This window comes from Phalaenopsis equestris, unplaced genomic scaffold (genome assembly GCF_001263595.1).
Source record: "Phalaenopsis equestris unplaced genomic scaffold, ASM126359v1 Scaffold000294, whole genome shotgun sequence".
Taxonomy (NCBI): Eukaryota; Viridiplantae; Streptophyta; class Magnoliopsida; order Asparagales; family Orchidaceae; genus Phalaenopsis; species Phalaenopsis equestris.
Window position 1 is genome coordinate 312,725 of NW_018164736.1, and position 16,604 is coordinate 329,328.

Genomic DNA, 16,604 nt, shown 5'->3' on the forward strand with positions numbered 1-16,604 from the left:
TCAACCACTGACTACTTCAGTTTTAAACCTTGGGAAAGCTTCTTTTGTTGATATGGTTGGCTCTATGGGATCAGCTCAAGTTTTTCCTTAAGTTTACCATGAATCATTCGAAGGCCAGGAGGATTGCAACCTTATGAAGAAGACGGGTAGGAAGAGTGACAAACTTGCTCTATTCTTCTCTGATGTTGAAGTTTTCAACCTGGTTAATAAGTTCAAATTCACCCTCATTAGGAAGTTCCAATCGGGACATCCCAAAATGGAAGTCGTTCGCAAGACTTTTGAAGAACTCAAACTACGAGACTTTGGAAAATTGGCCTCTTTGATGGGAGACATGTGATGATACAATTATCTAAAGTGGAATACTGTGCCAAAATATTTTCAAAAAGTTTATGACAATAGAGGGAAAATATATGAAACTACTTAAAGTGGTATCATGAATTTCACCATAGTCAAGAATCGCATATTGTTCCAATCTGGTTTAAACTACTTGGCCTAAAGTTGCACTACTTCAATCACCAAGTCCTTCACTCTATTAGAGCTGCACTAGGAAGACCTATGAAATTGGATGCACCCACCTTCAATCTAACCAGGGCCTTCGGTTGCAAGAATTCTTGTTGAAAGGGATATCACCCTCCCTGATGTGGACGAAATATGGTTTGGTACTGTCCACAATGGGTATTGACAACCAATTATAGCATAACAAAGGCGCTACTATTGCAATCACTGTAAATTGTTCGGGCACACCCCTGTCAAATGCTCCAGGTTTCACCCACATTTGAGATCGGCAGGTCCTAACACCTAACAACATCATCCATGTGGAGGAAAATATAGCAGACACTGTTAATCTTCCAGAAATGTTGAATGAGAATTTGACTCATAAGGCTACTCCTCACCAACCAGACCAGCATCTCCCGCCTACTGTTGTTGAGGCAACTCTTCCTCATATTACAAATTCTACGAATTTTGTTGTAGCAGATGCTAGCTGAAGTGTCTTGAAACAACCTACTGCGAGAGAAGAGGGTACTCAAGTTATGAAGGAGAGTCAGAAACAAGGTGTGTTGTAGGCTGAGTCAGATCAGCAGTTTACCTCCATTGAAGATTCACCTATTGTTCGCACAGAACTACCTCTAACAGATGATTGATAGGTTTACAAATCTAGGAAGAAGAAGAAAGGAATGTCAGATCTCAAGATGACTGTATGATTGTTTCGGGCGGAAGCCCACATCTCAGTATGTTGTTGGACTCCCTCCCTAGATCTAGGGGAAGGGGAAGGGGAAGCAGTATGTCCACCGACTGCACCCACCATGATTAGGAGTTGTTTCTTTTTGTTTTATTTTTGGGGAATACGTTTGTAATCCCTGTGAGTGGGCTCTTTGTACCCACTCACTATTTGTATCATCTCTTTTTTATCAATAAATTTTTCCTTTTACAATATATATATATATACGGGCGCACGCACGCGTTAAAGGTTTTTCAGATAAAAAAAATGGATAGAAAAGTAGGGAGACCATTTAATTGAAAGCAAAACATCTTCCTATTAGGAAGAAAATTTTGAAGTTCTGCAAAGCATTTACGGAACGTTTCGTAAGATAAACTGGTTCATGTTTCTAGATTCTCAGTTTTCATATCACTTCAACAACTTTCGAGTTAAACTAACACAATGTGCACGATTTCAAGGCATTTTAGTCATATAATATTTAGGTTTTGCATATATTTCATATCTTTAAATTTCTTCATATAATATGTTTTCTACTACTCTCCAGATAAACTAATGATAATATTTTGAGTTTTAGGGAAAAACAAGTGTCAAAGTTAAGATGAATCTGCGAAACATGTGCAATAAAAAAAGGGCATTTACACACATAGCACATAATTATTATGTACTTAAATATCTCACTCCTAAACTTTCATATTTATACACTCAGATCTCAAATCTTTAATATCACATCAAAAATAGCCCTATTACCACTTTTAAAAAGTGAAATATACCTTTTTATGCATGGGTTTAAAGTATAAAAGTATCATGCCTCTCAATATGAAAGTTTGGCTGTGAGATATGCAAATACATAAGAACTGTGTGCTGCGTGTGTAAATTTTCCTAAAAAATGTGCTTCCATTATACATCAGCTTACTCTAAGGCACGAGCTGTTCCGAGAGCAATTCTAACTCGAGTGTCCCAAGTCAATGGATTGCAGTAATCATCCGATAAATGTAAATAATCATGAAGGGAGCCATTTCTTTCATAATCATACACCAGGAGATTAAAGTCTGACTCCAAGCAGAAACCAACTAGTTCGGAAATGTTAGGATGGTGCAGCTTTGAGATGCCAGAAATGACTTCCGCAAAATCATGACTAGGCGAGTCCACTTTCTTCACAGCCAAAATCTAGAGAAAAATAACCAGCATTACAACCAACTTAAATAAAGGAATATTTACAAGCATGCTAATCAATTCTTATGTATTTACATATCTAATACCAAAACATCAATTTTTACAAAAGTGTCACCTCAACTATGCATAGAGATCAATGTGATTCCTCTCTTAATCATTGACGCCTTTATATCTGGTCATTCCAATTACAAAGGCATGACTACTACTTTTCTCTCCAATTAAAGCCTGAGGCGAAAGACTCATTTTTATGTTTTATAGGAAGCCATTGGTAAATTCTAGCTCGAGAGCTACTGCCATCATCAAGAACAAGCATTGGCTAATTAATATGAACCTCCTCTCTATAGGATGGGAGGTGCGGAGAGATCAAAATCTGAGTAAAGAATTAACTTTTTAATTATAACTAGTGTAGGCATCAATCCTAAAAAAAAATCATTTCAAATCTTCAGTTTTAAAGGTTCAAATTCCACTATTTTGTCCATAATGATAGTATGTAGCTCATAAAAAGTACCCAACTTATGAAATAGTTTATTTAGGGTGATTAACCGTAAACAGTTGTCTCAACCCAATCAATCCCAACATATTTGGCCAAATCCTTTGCCACATGGACATGAATTAACCATTCATCAAATTAGGTTTCGTCCAGCCTAACATTACAAATTAAGCCGAATTCAGTTCACTGCCCCTACCAATTCAAGAGATAAAATAGATATTAATTTCACCCAAAAAAAACCCTCAGAGCTTACTGGTAGATGTGACTCAAACAAGCGCCTAAACATATAATACCCAAAACTTCTATTACTTAAGCTGACTTATTTTAAATTGGTACCAAAGCAGACATCAGACTGGAGAAGAGGCCATGAAAGTTCTTTCTTAGAAGAATCAAAGTGTAACCTCTGAATTTACCCGCTTCCTCCAATGTTGGTTTGGGCAGGGCCAACAAAAGCATACATTCTTTTTTACATATACTCCCAACAATTTTTTCCTCATACATTCTTTTTTACATATACTCCCAACAATTTTAAGTACCCTCAAAAACATATCGAATTTTGTTAAAAAAATTCCAACAACACCCGGTACACGTGCCAACAAAAGCGGGGAGAGGAGGGGAGGGGGCGGCCAAAGCATAAATTGGTACCAAAGCATACATTCTTCTTTTTTACATATAATCCCAACAATTTTAAGTACCCTCAAAAGCATATCGAATTTTTTTTAAAAAAATTCCAACAACTCCTGGTACACGTGCCAACAAAAGCAGGGAGAGGAGGTGAGGGGGTGGCCAATCTTTTTTGTGTTGCATTATTTATGCTTTGCAGTTTGCACAACATTAAAATTCAGTTTATCTTCGCCAAAATGGAACAGTGTTAAGACATCTCCCATTTCTCCTACTGTTTTCTATATTGTAATGCATATCCTGAGCAACTAATTGAACAACATAATTTTCTCAAAGAAATATTGGACATATCACACATGATACAGAGTTTTATACTTTATTTTTTAAATAATCACGATGATATTAGCCTTCTTAATCATAAACCGACAATCATATTTAAAAAAATAAATAAAATGTTCTCTACCCTTGTTTTTGTGATGCCAAATTCCTATGTCAATGTCTCCCATTTATAAGTGTTATTCATAGCTCAAGTTAAATCTATTCACTATAGTTGGCGCTAATATATACTCAACCTGCCAGCAGTATTTGATCAAGATGACGTATGTTAACACATGCTATAAAATTTGAGCATTAGTTTCATGCCATGCCTTGGTGAAACAACCCGTGACACTACTATGTATGCCAACATATAATAATCATCCAAATAACAGAAGGGATAGATAAAGAAAAGAAAAATAGTCCCCATTATTTGTGTTGTTTGGGAGTGGTGTACATGTGTCTTTGTTGTGGCATATGATTTGGCAATAACTCCTTTATGGATTGGTAGAAAGAAGAGTACAAACAAAACATATTGCAAAGTCATTTAGCCCACATCGTCTCATTAGAAAAACTCGAGAGTCCTTTAAGAAAAAGAAAGACAATGAAGTGATAGGGGCAGGTTTTACTTGTCATCCTTTATTTCATTGAGCGATGGATAAAAGTTATAAGACAGCATTTAAGGAAAGTTGCACTTGCTAAAACATAGTTTAAGAGCACAAACCAAACATATTTTTAAAAACAAAATTAAAAATTGATTCCAATCCACCACTTAGTTTAAATTATTTTAAATGATTTATGCATTATACCTGCAATAGATTATCTATCACAACTTCATACACTTGGTAATTTTTTATAAAACTAGTATTTATTTTATTTGCACGTGGTTTTCTTTCAGAATGAATGTTAATAACACCTACTCATATACGGGCCTTTTGAGGTTTCATAGTTCCCTACATTTATATCTACAGGCAGAGTTCAATATTATTACTGCAAAGCCAATTTGCTCTTCCACCAATTATAACGCTATATCAATTGTCACTAATAGCTGATTCTTAGGTGATTCAAGATGAGTTGTAACATAAATTCCTTACTGTCTAGAAGAGTAGCTTCAACATAACTATCCGAAGTAGAGTTCTTAGTACCCTTGGGAGTTGATGATGTCAGTATCATAAGGATTTACGATTGAGAAAGATAATGTGTAATTGATTATATTTTTTTGCATTATTCAACGACTTGTTATAAGAGAAATAGTTAGGCCACTGTTTTCCTTTATATTTTTATTTTTCTTGGAATTCCCATAGCTATAAATAGGATATTTAAGATTAGGATAGATGATGACATAATTGAATGCAAATTTGGATTTGTCAACTCTCTTGGCCCATCGCTCCCTATCTCAAGCAAGAGTCATCTTTTAAAATTCCTTCTCTTCTTCTCTTTGTCACTCAGGTTATCCTTTTAGTACAGATTCTATGCTTAATCTCCCACTATATAGCCCTGTATCACTATGGTAGCTCAGCAGAGGTATGAGAAAATAAAAGTGCCAGTTAAATAGAAGTAGTGCTTAAAGTAATTTTATGCTTTGCTGATAAAATCATGAAAACATACTAACCAAATTTGATGTAATTTTTCCAAAATTTTCTAGTAATAGAATAGCTGTACAAGAGAAAAAAACAAACGAACGAACAAAGAACTTATTGCGTGAACTTATGAACGAAATAAGAATGAAAAACATGAGATCAAAAACCTAAACATAAAAAAATAACAAATGCAAGTTTTCTGACAATGCAAAAGAACTAAAAAAAAGAACGATAAAGATGAACTATAGTAAACTTAACTAATTAGTTCAGTTACTGTAAACTCTGCCACATGACAAATAATAAGCGATAATAAGCGCATTCTTGAAAACACCTGAATATAAAAATTATAGAGAGCACCAAATCTATCAATGTTCATGAAAAAGAAGCCATATTATGGCAGTAAGGTGGAAATGTGTGTCTATCGTGATCGACACAAAGATTTTATACCAATCTATAATATATTTATGAAGAAACCATACCATTGAAAAGAAAAAATATTCATAAAATTAGCTGGCAACAAAACTTTTAACATGAGAGAAATTTTCGGTTATTTAACATTAATAAAAATAAAAAAGTTTACAGTTACCAAAAAAAGGTAACAATTAAAAGCCTTACCCTTCCATCGACACATTTGGCCTTGTATACACATCCAAGGGACCCCTTTCCAACAAGACGACTAGCACTAAATCCTCCTGTGGCTGCTTGCAAATCTACCAGTAACATTGTGCTAGCATTAATCGGCTCCGTGTTTCGTTTGTAATTAAATTTAACTTTGAAATCATTTTCACTGACTGAACTGCTCCTCCCAGATGTGTGAGGCTTGGAATTAAATTTAATTTTAAACTCATTTTCACCGACAGAGCTGCTCCGATCAGAAGGTGAAGGCTTCACACCCAAAGATGAAGATCTTGGTAAGATATCAGCTGCTGCTGAGGATCCCATGAACTTGAAACCTGCCAAAATATGATATAAGCATCAGAATCTTATAGGACTAAGTGGTAAAGAGACAAAGCAAAACTTATTCTACGCTTCTCATCTGCAACTTAATGTGAACTTTACCAAATGATGAAAGGCCATGGTCAAGTAAGATTAACTCAAACTTTCACTATAAGCTATTTTTGGCTTTCAGAGAAACTTACATTCATAACAAGCAACAATTTGTGCTCTTGATGTCCTAAATTTGGGGCTCTGATTTATAGAGCGCCTCATCATCATGCAAGCTAGTCACAATAATGGTTCCCAAATTACCTCGATCTGGTTTCAGCATGTACCAGAACTGTTTACTAGGACTATATTGACAAATATTCTGAGGCAAAACATCATGCATCAATGTTACAAAAAAGCATCTAATTCTCCGTGAATGTAATGGGTGGGAGATTAAAAAGTCTTCGTAATTCATTGTAGTTTGTACTTAAGATCATAAGCTGAATGTATTACGATTTAACAGGCAAGTTATGATTCATTAAAAGAATTGCATTTCTTTAAATAGTTTCCATTACGATTATTAGGGGAAATGTGGTAAGATAACCTTCTCTAATTTACTAGTCTCTTACCCTCTGCCAACTAATTTTAAAAGTTGTTGTTGCAAGCACTGAATTTTTCCTTTTTTTTCTCCCGCTATAACACAAATTAATTTCTTTCCTTTTGCGTACTGCCTTTCCGATTCAGACTCTCGCAATCCTTTCCTTTTTCTTCTTCCCGCCGTCCCCTACCTACTTCCTGAATCGACCGACGCACCGCCTCCCTACTCTATATAAGATCGGGTCAATGCATCGCAACACCATGCCGCACCCTACTCGTTGTCGAAGCCCTCCCTCACCAACTTCTGTAGGCACTGAATCTCTGTCGATCTCTCTCCTAGACCTCCCTCTCTCACAATTTCGCCCGAAACAATCGGCTTTGTGACCGAACCATTCCGGAGCTGTCGAGATTAGAGCTTGTGGGAAGGCAATAGCGGGATTGTGGCATGCAAAGACCATGAAACCTCATCTTCCTGCTCCTTCTATCCGCTGCTACCCAAAACCATTGAGGAAAGAAACCCACTTCTTTCTCCCACTCTGTCCCAGCCACCTTCGCATGCAGTTTCTCTAAATCCTGCAAATCCTAAATTTAAGGGAAATGTAGGAAAGATGGGATTTAAGAACCTGCCTAATTCAAACATGTCATTTTTGTTGTTTGTTAGGTTTAGGTGTTAAGTATGTAAATCCCCAAAAAATTTATTCATAAATTTTAATTACTTACCTATCAAAATCAAACAAAAAATAAAATATTATTTTAATTACACTAGTTAAAGTTAACCTTAATGAAGTTCATATATATTTCATTTAAAAATATTATAGTAATGATTTAATATAATAAAAGTTAGGTTGCACCTAATTTAATGAATGCAAATTTTTAATTGCATAATGGCTTATATTTTATTTTCTAAATGTAGTAAGATGGCTAGTTGAACCGTTGAATTCGTAGAAGGATTGTGTTTGTCGTCTCGGGGTAAATAACAGTTTTTTATTAGAGGATAAATGTACACATCCTAGTAAGAAGCGTTAATCCTTATTATTTGTAGTAGATTCATAGTTATTTCATAAGATTGACAGTCATGCCCTTGCCCCTTCAATTTAAATATTGCACTTGTTATAGGCTTCAGTTATTGCTCATGATGGAAGCACTAATAATCTTACTCTATTGCTATAAAACTTTCGCATATGCGAATAAATATTACAGTTATAACATTTTCCTTTCATGCATTAAAATGAAATTTCATGTGAACTCAAGTCATTTCACAAGCTTGCGTGAAATAGCATATTTCATACATATTATACCTGTGAAAATTTTGATATGCTTGTGTGAAGGCATGTAAGTCGGTGGAACCCTTTTGGATATTGGTTAGTTGAGTTGAAGGGCCCACAGAGTGACGAATCTACAAGAAATCATCGAGTTTTTTTGGGTTGATAATGACATTTATGGTGTCAAGGTGTTTGTTAAAACCAACTATATAAATATTAAATATAAAACTAAATAATAAGAAACTTCATTGGAAACGATCCCATGTTTTATTATGATGCACATAGTAATCGTCTTTATTTGTTGCTCATATTGCATGTTCTATTTCTTTTATTGTTTATGCTTTAGTAATTTATTTGCAATTGACCGAGTTTTGTTTTTCACTCGTTCCTTGATATTTTGCATAACAGATTATATTCAGCAGCTAGCAGAATTGTATCCATCGGAGCAGGTTTTTCAGTTTTTAGATTTTATGCCTTAGTATTTTACTCAGAATTTGCTTTAGTTGTATCGATGGGCTATTTATTTTATGTCTTGAGTCTAAATAGTCGTTTCTTGTTATCATTTCAGTTTTAATTCAGTCATTTTTCATCTTTCCTTTCAGTTGTATCGGTGGGTTATTTATTTCAGTTGTATCGTTTCTTGTTATCACATTTAATTGTTTATTTGCATGCAAATGTTTCTTTAAGAATACAGAACAAGTTTAAATCATTTCATCATGCACTGCATTGTCAGGGTATACCGCATTCTGACTGTATACCGCCTTCTGACTCGAGATGTGAATTGCATCCACGAATTATCGTTTATCATGATCACAATAATAGGTTCATTACAATGGGGCTCTTGTTGCCACTGGAAGTGGGCCTTAATTACCATCCATGTCATTATCCCACTAATCCGCCTCTTTTTCCTTGCAAAGACTCCACCTCATCATTCTCCATTCATCATTAACGAATCTTCTTCTATCTTCTACTATCTTGGATTCTATGAGTTGTCTCTCCCATCTCTTCCCACTCACATCCAAAAATATTTCCAAATCACTATCAAACCTTGCAGATCTCCTCCACCCCATATCTCCTCTTCTAGTTTGTGCATGACTAACACTGTGTCGGTGTCGGATCCATATCCACTCATAAATCCATCTCCATTCCACATTGCCACATTTCACACAATAAAATATAATAATAATAATAAATTTTAGTTCTTGCTCAATCAATGTCACTAGAGTTCAATCTCACTTCTCCAAGCCTCTGGTGATGCTTCATTGAGATTTCCCAGAACATGTGATTCATTGAGTTTATTATTATGTAATAGGTAGTTTTTGAGTCTCTAGGAGTCATCTATATCTATAAATCGTCTCAGTTGGAAGTATTAAAGTATGATGAATTAAATGAGATAAACCTCCTCTCTAAATTTCTAATTCATTTATTTCCCCAATCCAATTTTTGGAGTTTTAAACATCATTGAATTATCATTTATCTTGACCCAAGTAATGAGTTCATAACATAGAGTTGAATATTACTTTTGGCTTCTTTGTGACAAGATTCTAAAACCTTATTTTAGCCTTTATGTAGCAGGTCTATCATGTTGGTAAATATACAAAACTTATCAGCAATTAAAGCTAAATCATGTGCACCGGAAAAGTGCAAACAGGAAGCAATTCATAGAATTGTGTTATCTCGAGAGACTTATGCAGAGCTTGTGTTAGATGTTTCTGGGTGCAAATGTTCGACTATGTGTCTCATATACAAGAGCATTGAACATCTATGGCCAGTTCAAGCATATCCTTCTAATAATAATACCAATTATGATGTCTATATAAATCTTTAAGTGGTATAGTCATATTTCTGAAGCTTGAATGGTGGAGTTATCATTTCTAGCGTACCAAAATGGAAAAAAAAAAGTAATTGTACAAATTATGGGAGAAATGGGAAAATGGGAAACAAAAATATAATTTAAGTTTTTAGTACAATTTTAATATTATAGGTTTCTACTATACTTTATTAAGTAATGAATGTAATGCTTTGTGAGACCCCATCTTTTTTAAAAAAATGTGATTGCTTCATGCTCAAATCCTATTGGAGAGTGAAAATAAAAAAAATTTATAACTCAATTGTATTCTGTTATTAGTTGTGCTTAAATAGGTGAACAAATAATTATCTAAGATAAAAACAAATATAGAAACCAATCTTTAATTCTAGAATTTGATATTAACTACACATCAAAAATAGTAATCATTCATAAATAATCGAATAGATGAAAATGGAACTTCATTGTCCACCGCTTATTATTGTTGCAACTAGAAAGGTGCTACCCACAATTAATTGACTTGTAGATGGCAAGCTGTTCGCAACATATTCAAGATTACTTCAATACTTCCCTTCAAGCAAGGCTATATCTTGACCATGCTCAATCAGTCGAGTTTGGGATATAATTAGTTAGACTATTCCATTTTTATTTTTATTTAACTTTTTTAGATAAAATGTTGGCTTATTTCAATGTAATTAGTTCTATGATATTTGGCAGAACTATTTGCAACACTAAAGCAATATATTTGGCAAAATAAAATTCAGGAGATATTTTCACTTTGTAAGTTAGTTCTTCTAGCAATCTTTATAACTAAATTCATTTATAAATACTGTGCATCTGCTTGTGTACAGCCTTCTTATCATTCCTTCATGAGACCAAAAAGTATTTTTTTTAATCCATGAAAAGGTGAAGAAGGAAATTGCCATTCTAGCAAGGTTTCAATATGTTTAACATACAAATAAGGTGATAAGGGAGTCTGTAGCTTTGGTACAACTTTAGAAGATTGAATAAGAGACACTAAAAAATGCACTGTTCATGGGTTTTTTATGTCAAGAATATGATGGATGAACAATAACTTTCAAACTTCAAGTTCTTATTCTTGAAATTCTACCCCCAAAATTTTTAGAGTTTGTAGTAATGCTAGTATTCAAAAAGGTTATGATCGCCGAGCTGTAAACATTTCTAGTGCAAGATAATATCATTTGTTACATTTTTAATCTGGAAAGTATCAAATAAAGATATTCTTGAGAGACTTGGGGTTTAATTTGCTTTTATGGTGAGGATAAGTGTTAATGAAAAGTAAAAATCCAAAAAAGAATTGATGACAATGAACGAAAGGATTTTGGTGATACAGAATAATTAGAGAAATGATTGGACTAGGACTTTAAAACAAGTACTCTTGAGAGCATTTTCTAACAAACTCTATGAGATGTATATTATTTATTTTTAGCAACTCCATTTTGTAATGGTGTTGACATAGGAACATTGTTAGATTATCAATTTATCACTTAATGTAGAGATAATTTTCTGAAGTCATTTTTAAAAGTTCTTTAGTATTGTCAGTTTTTAGGATTTATAATCAGATGAATTATGATGCTGATTACTCAAAAATTTATTCCATTTCAATTTTTCCGTTTGGTAAAAAATCAAGTGAGATGGTCTATTGCCGATGAAAGAAATAAACTATTGAGCTATAGAAATGTTTTGGACTCAAGATACAACTCACACATCACCATGGACTAAAAAAAGATTGAGAAGGTTTGTATGTTTGATTGTGCTAAGAACTACGACTGTGTCTAGTAGCTAAAAGATAAATTTAAAATTGATGGTTCTTTAATTTTTTTATGGTGAGAAAAAAGGAAATATGTTTTCATTATAAATTAAGTTTAGGTATCCTAAATGAATGATACTACCAAAATCAAATATTACTATCATTATTTGAAATATATTTAAAACTTCAAAAGTGGGTTTTGATATATACACAACCTGTTGTTTGACCACATGCACTATCAACCATCCTCCCTCAGTTCAAATCTAGAATGTGGAAAATACAAATAATAAATTAACAACACAATTATTTCTCAAGTTTCTTGATTAATAGTTAAGTTATACTTTTAGATTGACACAAAAAGCACAAACTCAGATGCAAGTCTTCTAAAGAAATTAAATATAATATGCCCCGGCTACTTTTGAGAGTGACAATTTTGCAATCTAGACTAATAATCTTCACGTCATAGGCTATAATTATTGAAAATATTTTTTATCTCATATCATACAATATAATGCTCTTGAGTCGATTGTCCAAGTAATAGATTTATTCTTATTTATGATGAGAGAATTTGAGAATTTAACATTTTTATCCATCAAGCTTATTATGATGTTCCAAAAGAAGTTTTTGCTGGGAGAATAATTGGCTGAATTCAATTTGAAATGAAAATGGATGAATCAAGAAGGAGATGGTTGCTTTAATTCATCTTTGTTACTGATTCACTTTAAAATTTTACAGCCCAATAGTTCGTCATGGATTTTCTAATAGAGCATGTTATCATGGATTTTTCATATTTTGGATCCAAATTTTCTATTTTAAGGTTGATTTCCAAAGTTGAAATTTTTGGCTCCTTGAGCATTGGCATATTCATGGCAGCTGCTATTTTAAAAAGATTATTCGTGTATGTTTTCATCACTCTTGTAGGAAGAAGATTAGCTTTTGGCGTTGTAGACTGATCATCGCCAGGTAAGAGAGACTCCATCTTAAAGGACCAATCAACCATACAAAGAGTGGATCCTTAATATCTATGATGTTATCTTACAAATTAGAATGAGAAGGAGGAATGTAGAAAATATAGGACTCTATGATTAAATTTTGTTATATTGTTCAGTGTTTAAAGAACAAAAGAATAAAAAGATGTATACAACTAGGTGAAGAAAAAACTAGGAAAGAAAAATAAATTTGGAAACAATCTTCAATTATGGAATCGAAAATTAACTGGACATTAGAAATATTAAGTTGTTGCGTACAAATTATTAGATTAATATAGAAGGAAGGTAACCATCCACAGATTATTAGTTGTTGTATTATTAGAATGCTACATATAGGAGCGCCATGGATCCCAGTATTTCAACACTACCCATCAAACTAACCTGTATTTCAACATATTTATAATTACCTCAAATAAAACTTCACTTGATAATTTAATGTTCTCTTACTGGAAATTTTGGTCAACGAAGAACTCATCTGGCTGCTAAAACAATTGAAACAATTATAGAAGCTTAGTAATTCACAGTTCCTTAGCTTTGTTAATAAAATTTGTTTCCAGCAAGAATCCAGTAAAAGAAGTTATCAAATTTAAAAAAGATATATATTGCTAAACACAGCAAAAGAGTACATCAAGCAGTATTTGGACTGTCCCACGCCCAAGTCTATGCTTTTATTAAAGGTAAATCTAGTGAACCAAAATGCATCATTGATATCCAAAATCTAAAATTTAGAATGGATCCTTAATATCTATGACTGTATTAGGAATCTAAAATCTAAATGAAATTTATCATAAAAATTTGGATTAACGTGAAGCACCTCATACACGTCTGTGAACTAAATGTAATTTATCATAAAATTTTTTACACCATAAATGTGATATGTAGCAAAATTTGATTTGATTGTTTATGATAGGTATCCCAAGTTATGGCGCCATAAAAGTGTACAACTGCAATGATTAATATAATCAAGTTTTTATCAAATCATTGGTTAAAATAATATTATTTCTCAAATATAAATTAGATTCATATAATAAATATAAAATTAAATATTATATTATGAAATTTTTGTTTAACTCTATTCATTTATTACTAATATTTTCACTTTTCTCACACTGCTAATCGCACATCGTTAACAGCTAGTACCAACTTACAGTTCCCTAACCAAAAACATCACTATTCAGCTTAGAGCAAACTTTCAAATGCACTAGGTGATACCTATTAGACCATATAACTTAAAATTTGAAATAAGCTTCCGAAAGTAGTTAAGAATCTTTTATCTAATTCTTCCTAAGATAAAATGTTGAATTTCCATTAGACAAACGAATTCTATAAGAAATAGGAGCATTTACATGCAGACCACATAATTCATATTTACTTGCATATCTAACACCAGAAATTTAATATTTACATGCATATCACTCAAATCTTTAACATCAGAAAACACTATCACCTACATTTAAAAATCTTTTCATGCATAGGTTTATCATACCAAAGCCTTACAAATGTAAATATGAAAGTCTGGGTGTTTGATATGTATATCTATAAGAATTGTGTGGTATGTATATAAATTTCCCTAAGAAATATTACTTATAGTTCAGGCCTGACATTATAACTGACGCAGCAATCAAGATATGAATGTCAGCATAAAACCTCCATCCATTACAGCAAAAGAAAGATAGATAAAACCATCAGATGAGAATCAGAGATGATTTGATGAATTCTACTACAATGAGAAATACCTTGGGATCATAAAAAAACAGTAGATAAACAAAATTACAATGGTGTAGGAATGAAGCAGGTGAGAATCATAACTGAAGCAAAAGTTTCAAGTATGGACCTAAAATATAAAAAAATAATTTAAAAATACGAGCCTGCGAAGGAAGTACCTTTATCATGGCTAACCAAAGGTGCAAATGACCTTCTCTGACTATCTGACTCGTCAATGTAGTGCAACAAAGTTGCAGACTTCTTCTTAATTAGGGTCAATATAAACAAAATGATAAGAAGTACAGCTACTATTGCTCCACCAATGGCTAAGCCCTTTATAACTGATGATTTTTCCCGCAAGGCACCATATCGGTCATCATTATCATTGTTGTAAATATGATAATGTGGGGGTGCTCGTGTAGATGACCAAGAATTTCCACCAGCTCTTTTGAGGGATGGTGAATAGCCAGAGCAATTTGTCAATGTCATGTTAACTGACTACACCATCAATAAACTGTAGGGAGATTTACATCCACACAATTCTTATGTAATTACATATCTAACACCCAAAGTTTGACATTTGCATTTATAAAACCTTGATTTCATAATTGTATGCATGAAAAGGTGTCTTTCACTTTTACAAAGATAGTGATGATGGTATTTTTTATGTAATATTAACGATATGAGTTGTATGCATGAAAATATGAATGTTTAGGAGTTAGACATGTAAATAAATAAGAATTACGTGGTACGTATGTAAATGCCCTTAAACTGAAAAGAGAAAGCATTTATGCATCATTTTAGGATGTACTTACTCGAGATTGTCAATCTTTTTAAATCCATCTGGAATCCAGCCAGTGAACTGGTTGTTCTGAATATTCCTGGACCACCATGCAAACCATTTAGAAAATAGATTAACGCTATACATTAAAATATATTGAGTAAACCAAGTAAACATATATCGCGCTCCAAATTTATAATGTTATTCCATCATAAAGTTTCTCAGGTCTTAGCATTCCTCGTCAAGTTGAAGAATAAATATAAGGAAGCCCCATCATGCTACACAACCCCAAGACATCCAAAGAACCTAAAACCTTTGTAAAAATCAGTTAACTTATTCAAAACTAGAGACATGAGGTGATACCAGAGGAAGCCCAAACCAACATGAAAAACATAATTATTATTATTGAATTCAAAAGGATACAAACGAGACTCTTGCAAATATGAAAAAAACGACAACAAACATACAGACAAAAATGACAAGACGACACTGCAAAAATTTATAATAGAAAGCAACACAAAGTACATAAACGGCAATCTAGAAAACGGGGCAAGGGTGGTGGTCGGAAAAGGGCTAGCGACCATTGGAGAGTAGCAGGAGGGAGTTGTGGTGGCCTGGAGCAGCAGCAGACCAGTGGCGGCATCTAGAAGGCATGTCTAGACAGCAACAGGGACAGGCGTCGGGGGTTGGACAACAGTTGTGACAGGCGTCGGTGGCTGGCCAGCAGCAGGGACAGGCCCGTGATGGGTTGTCAACAGCAAGGGTTGGTGGGGGAGGGTTTTGGCGGACTGTCAAAGGGTGTAGCGACAGCTGCAGAAAACACCTAACAACAGCGAGAAAAGTGTTCACGGGGGTGGCCGCAACAAGACAGCGGCTTAGAGATGTTAAACCGTAATATGAAAGGTGTCGGCGGGGCAGAGGGCAGCAAGATTGCTGCTGGAATGAAGAGGGAGGGCCTAGAAGGCAGCAGGAAGAAGACCGGCGGGCAAAGTCACTCTGCTAGAATAGTGGTCTGTGAAAGGATAAATGTCTAGTCGGGGTCGAGCTATAGCTGGAGCGCCATTAGAGACGGTCATCACCTCAGACGAGTTACAACCGGAGCACAATCTCGTCGTCGAGTACAGTTCCCGAGCGGAAGAACGCCTCAGACAGCACTAAAAAATCTGGACTCATCAAAATCTGTCGTGAACATAGCAAACAATGTGTATAAATAAGAGGGGGTTAGTAGGTAGATTAGATAAGTATAAGAATAGGCAATAAATAAAAGAGGGGTGATGGGAAGGAAAGAATTTGAAATTGGGATAGAAGTGGAAGGGTGTAGATAAGATAGGAAATCAAAATAGGCAAGAAGGACCTACGGCTACAATTAAC

The 16,604-nt window shown here is 34.0% G+C and overlaps 1 protein-coding gene across 1 annotated transcript in view; it reads right to left on the bottom strand.

Annotated features, from left to right (window-relative positions):
• Nucleotides 1–16,604, bottom strand: part of LOC110025199 (protein STRUBBELIG-RECEPTOR FAMILY 5-like) — a gene marked incomplete at its 5' end in the record, with an annotated part of 66,707 nt that overhangs the window by 22,409 nt on the left and 27,694 nt on the right. The window contains 4 exon segments of the mRNA XM_020725523.1: nucleotides 2,133–2,386; nucleotides 6,014–6,351; nucleotides 14,632–14,897; nucleotides 15,268–15,333. Of these exon segments, the coding sequence (XP_020581182.1) occupies nucleotides 2,133–2,386; nucleotides 6,014–6,351; nucleotides 14,632–14,897; nucleotides 15,268–15,333 (924 nt within the window).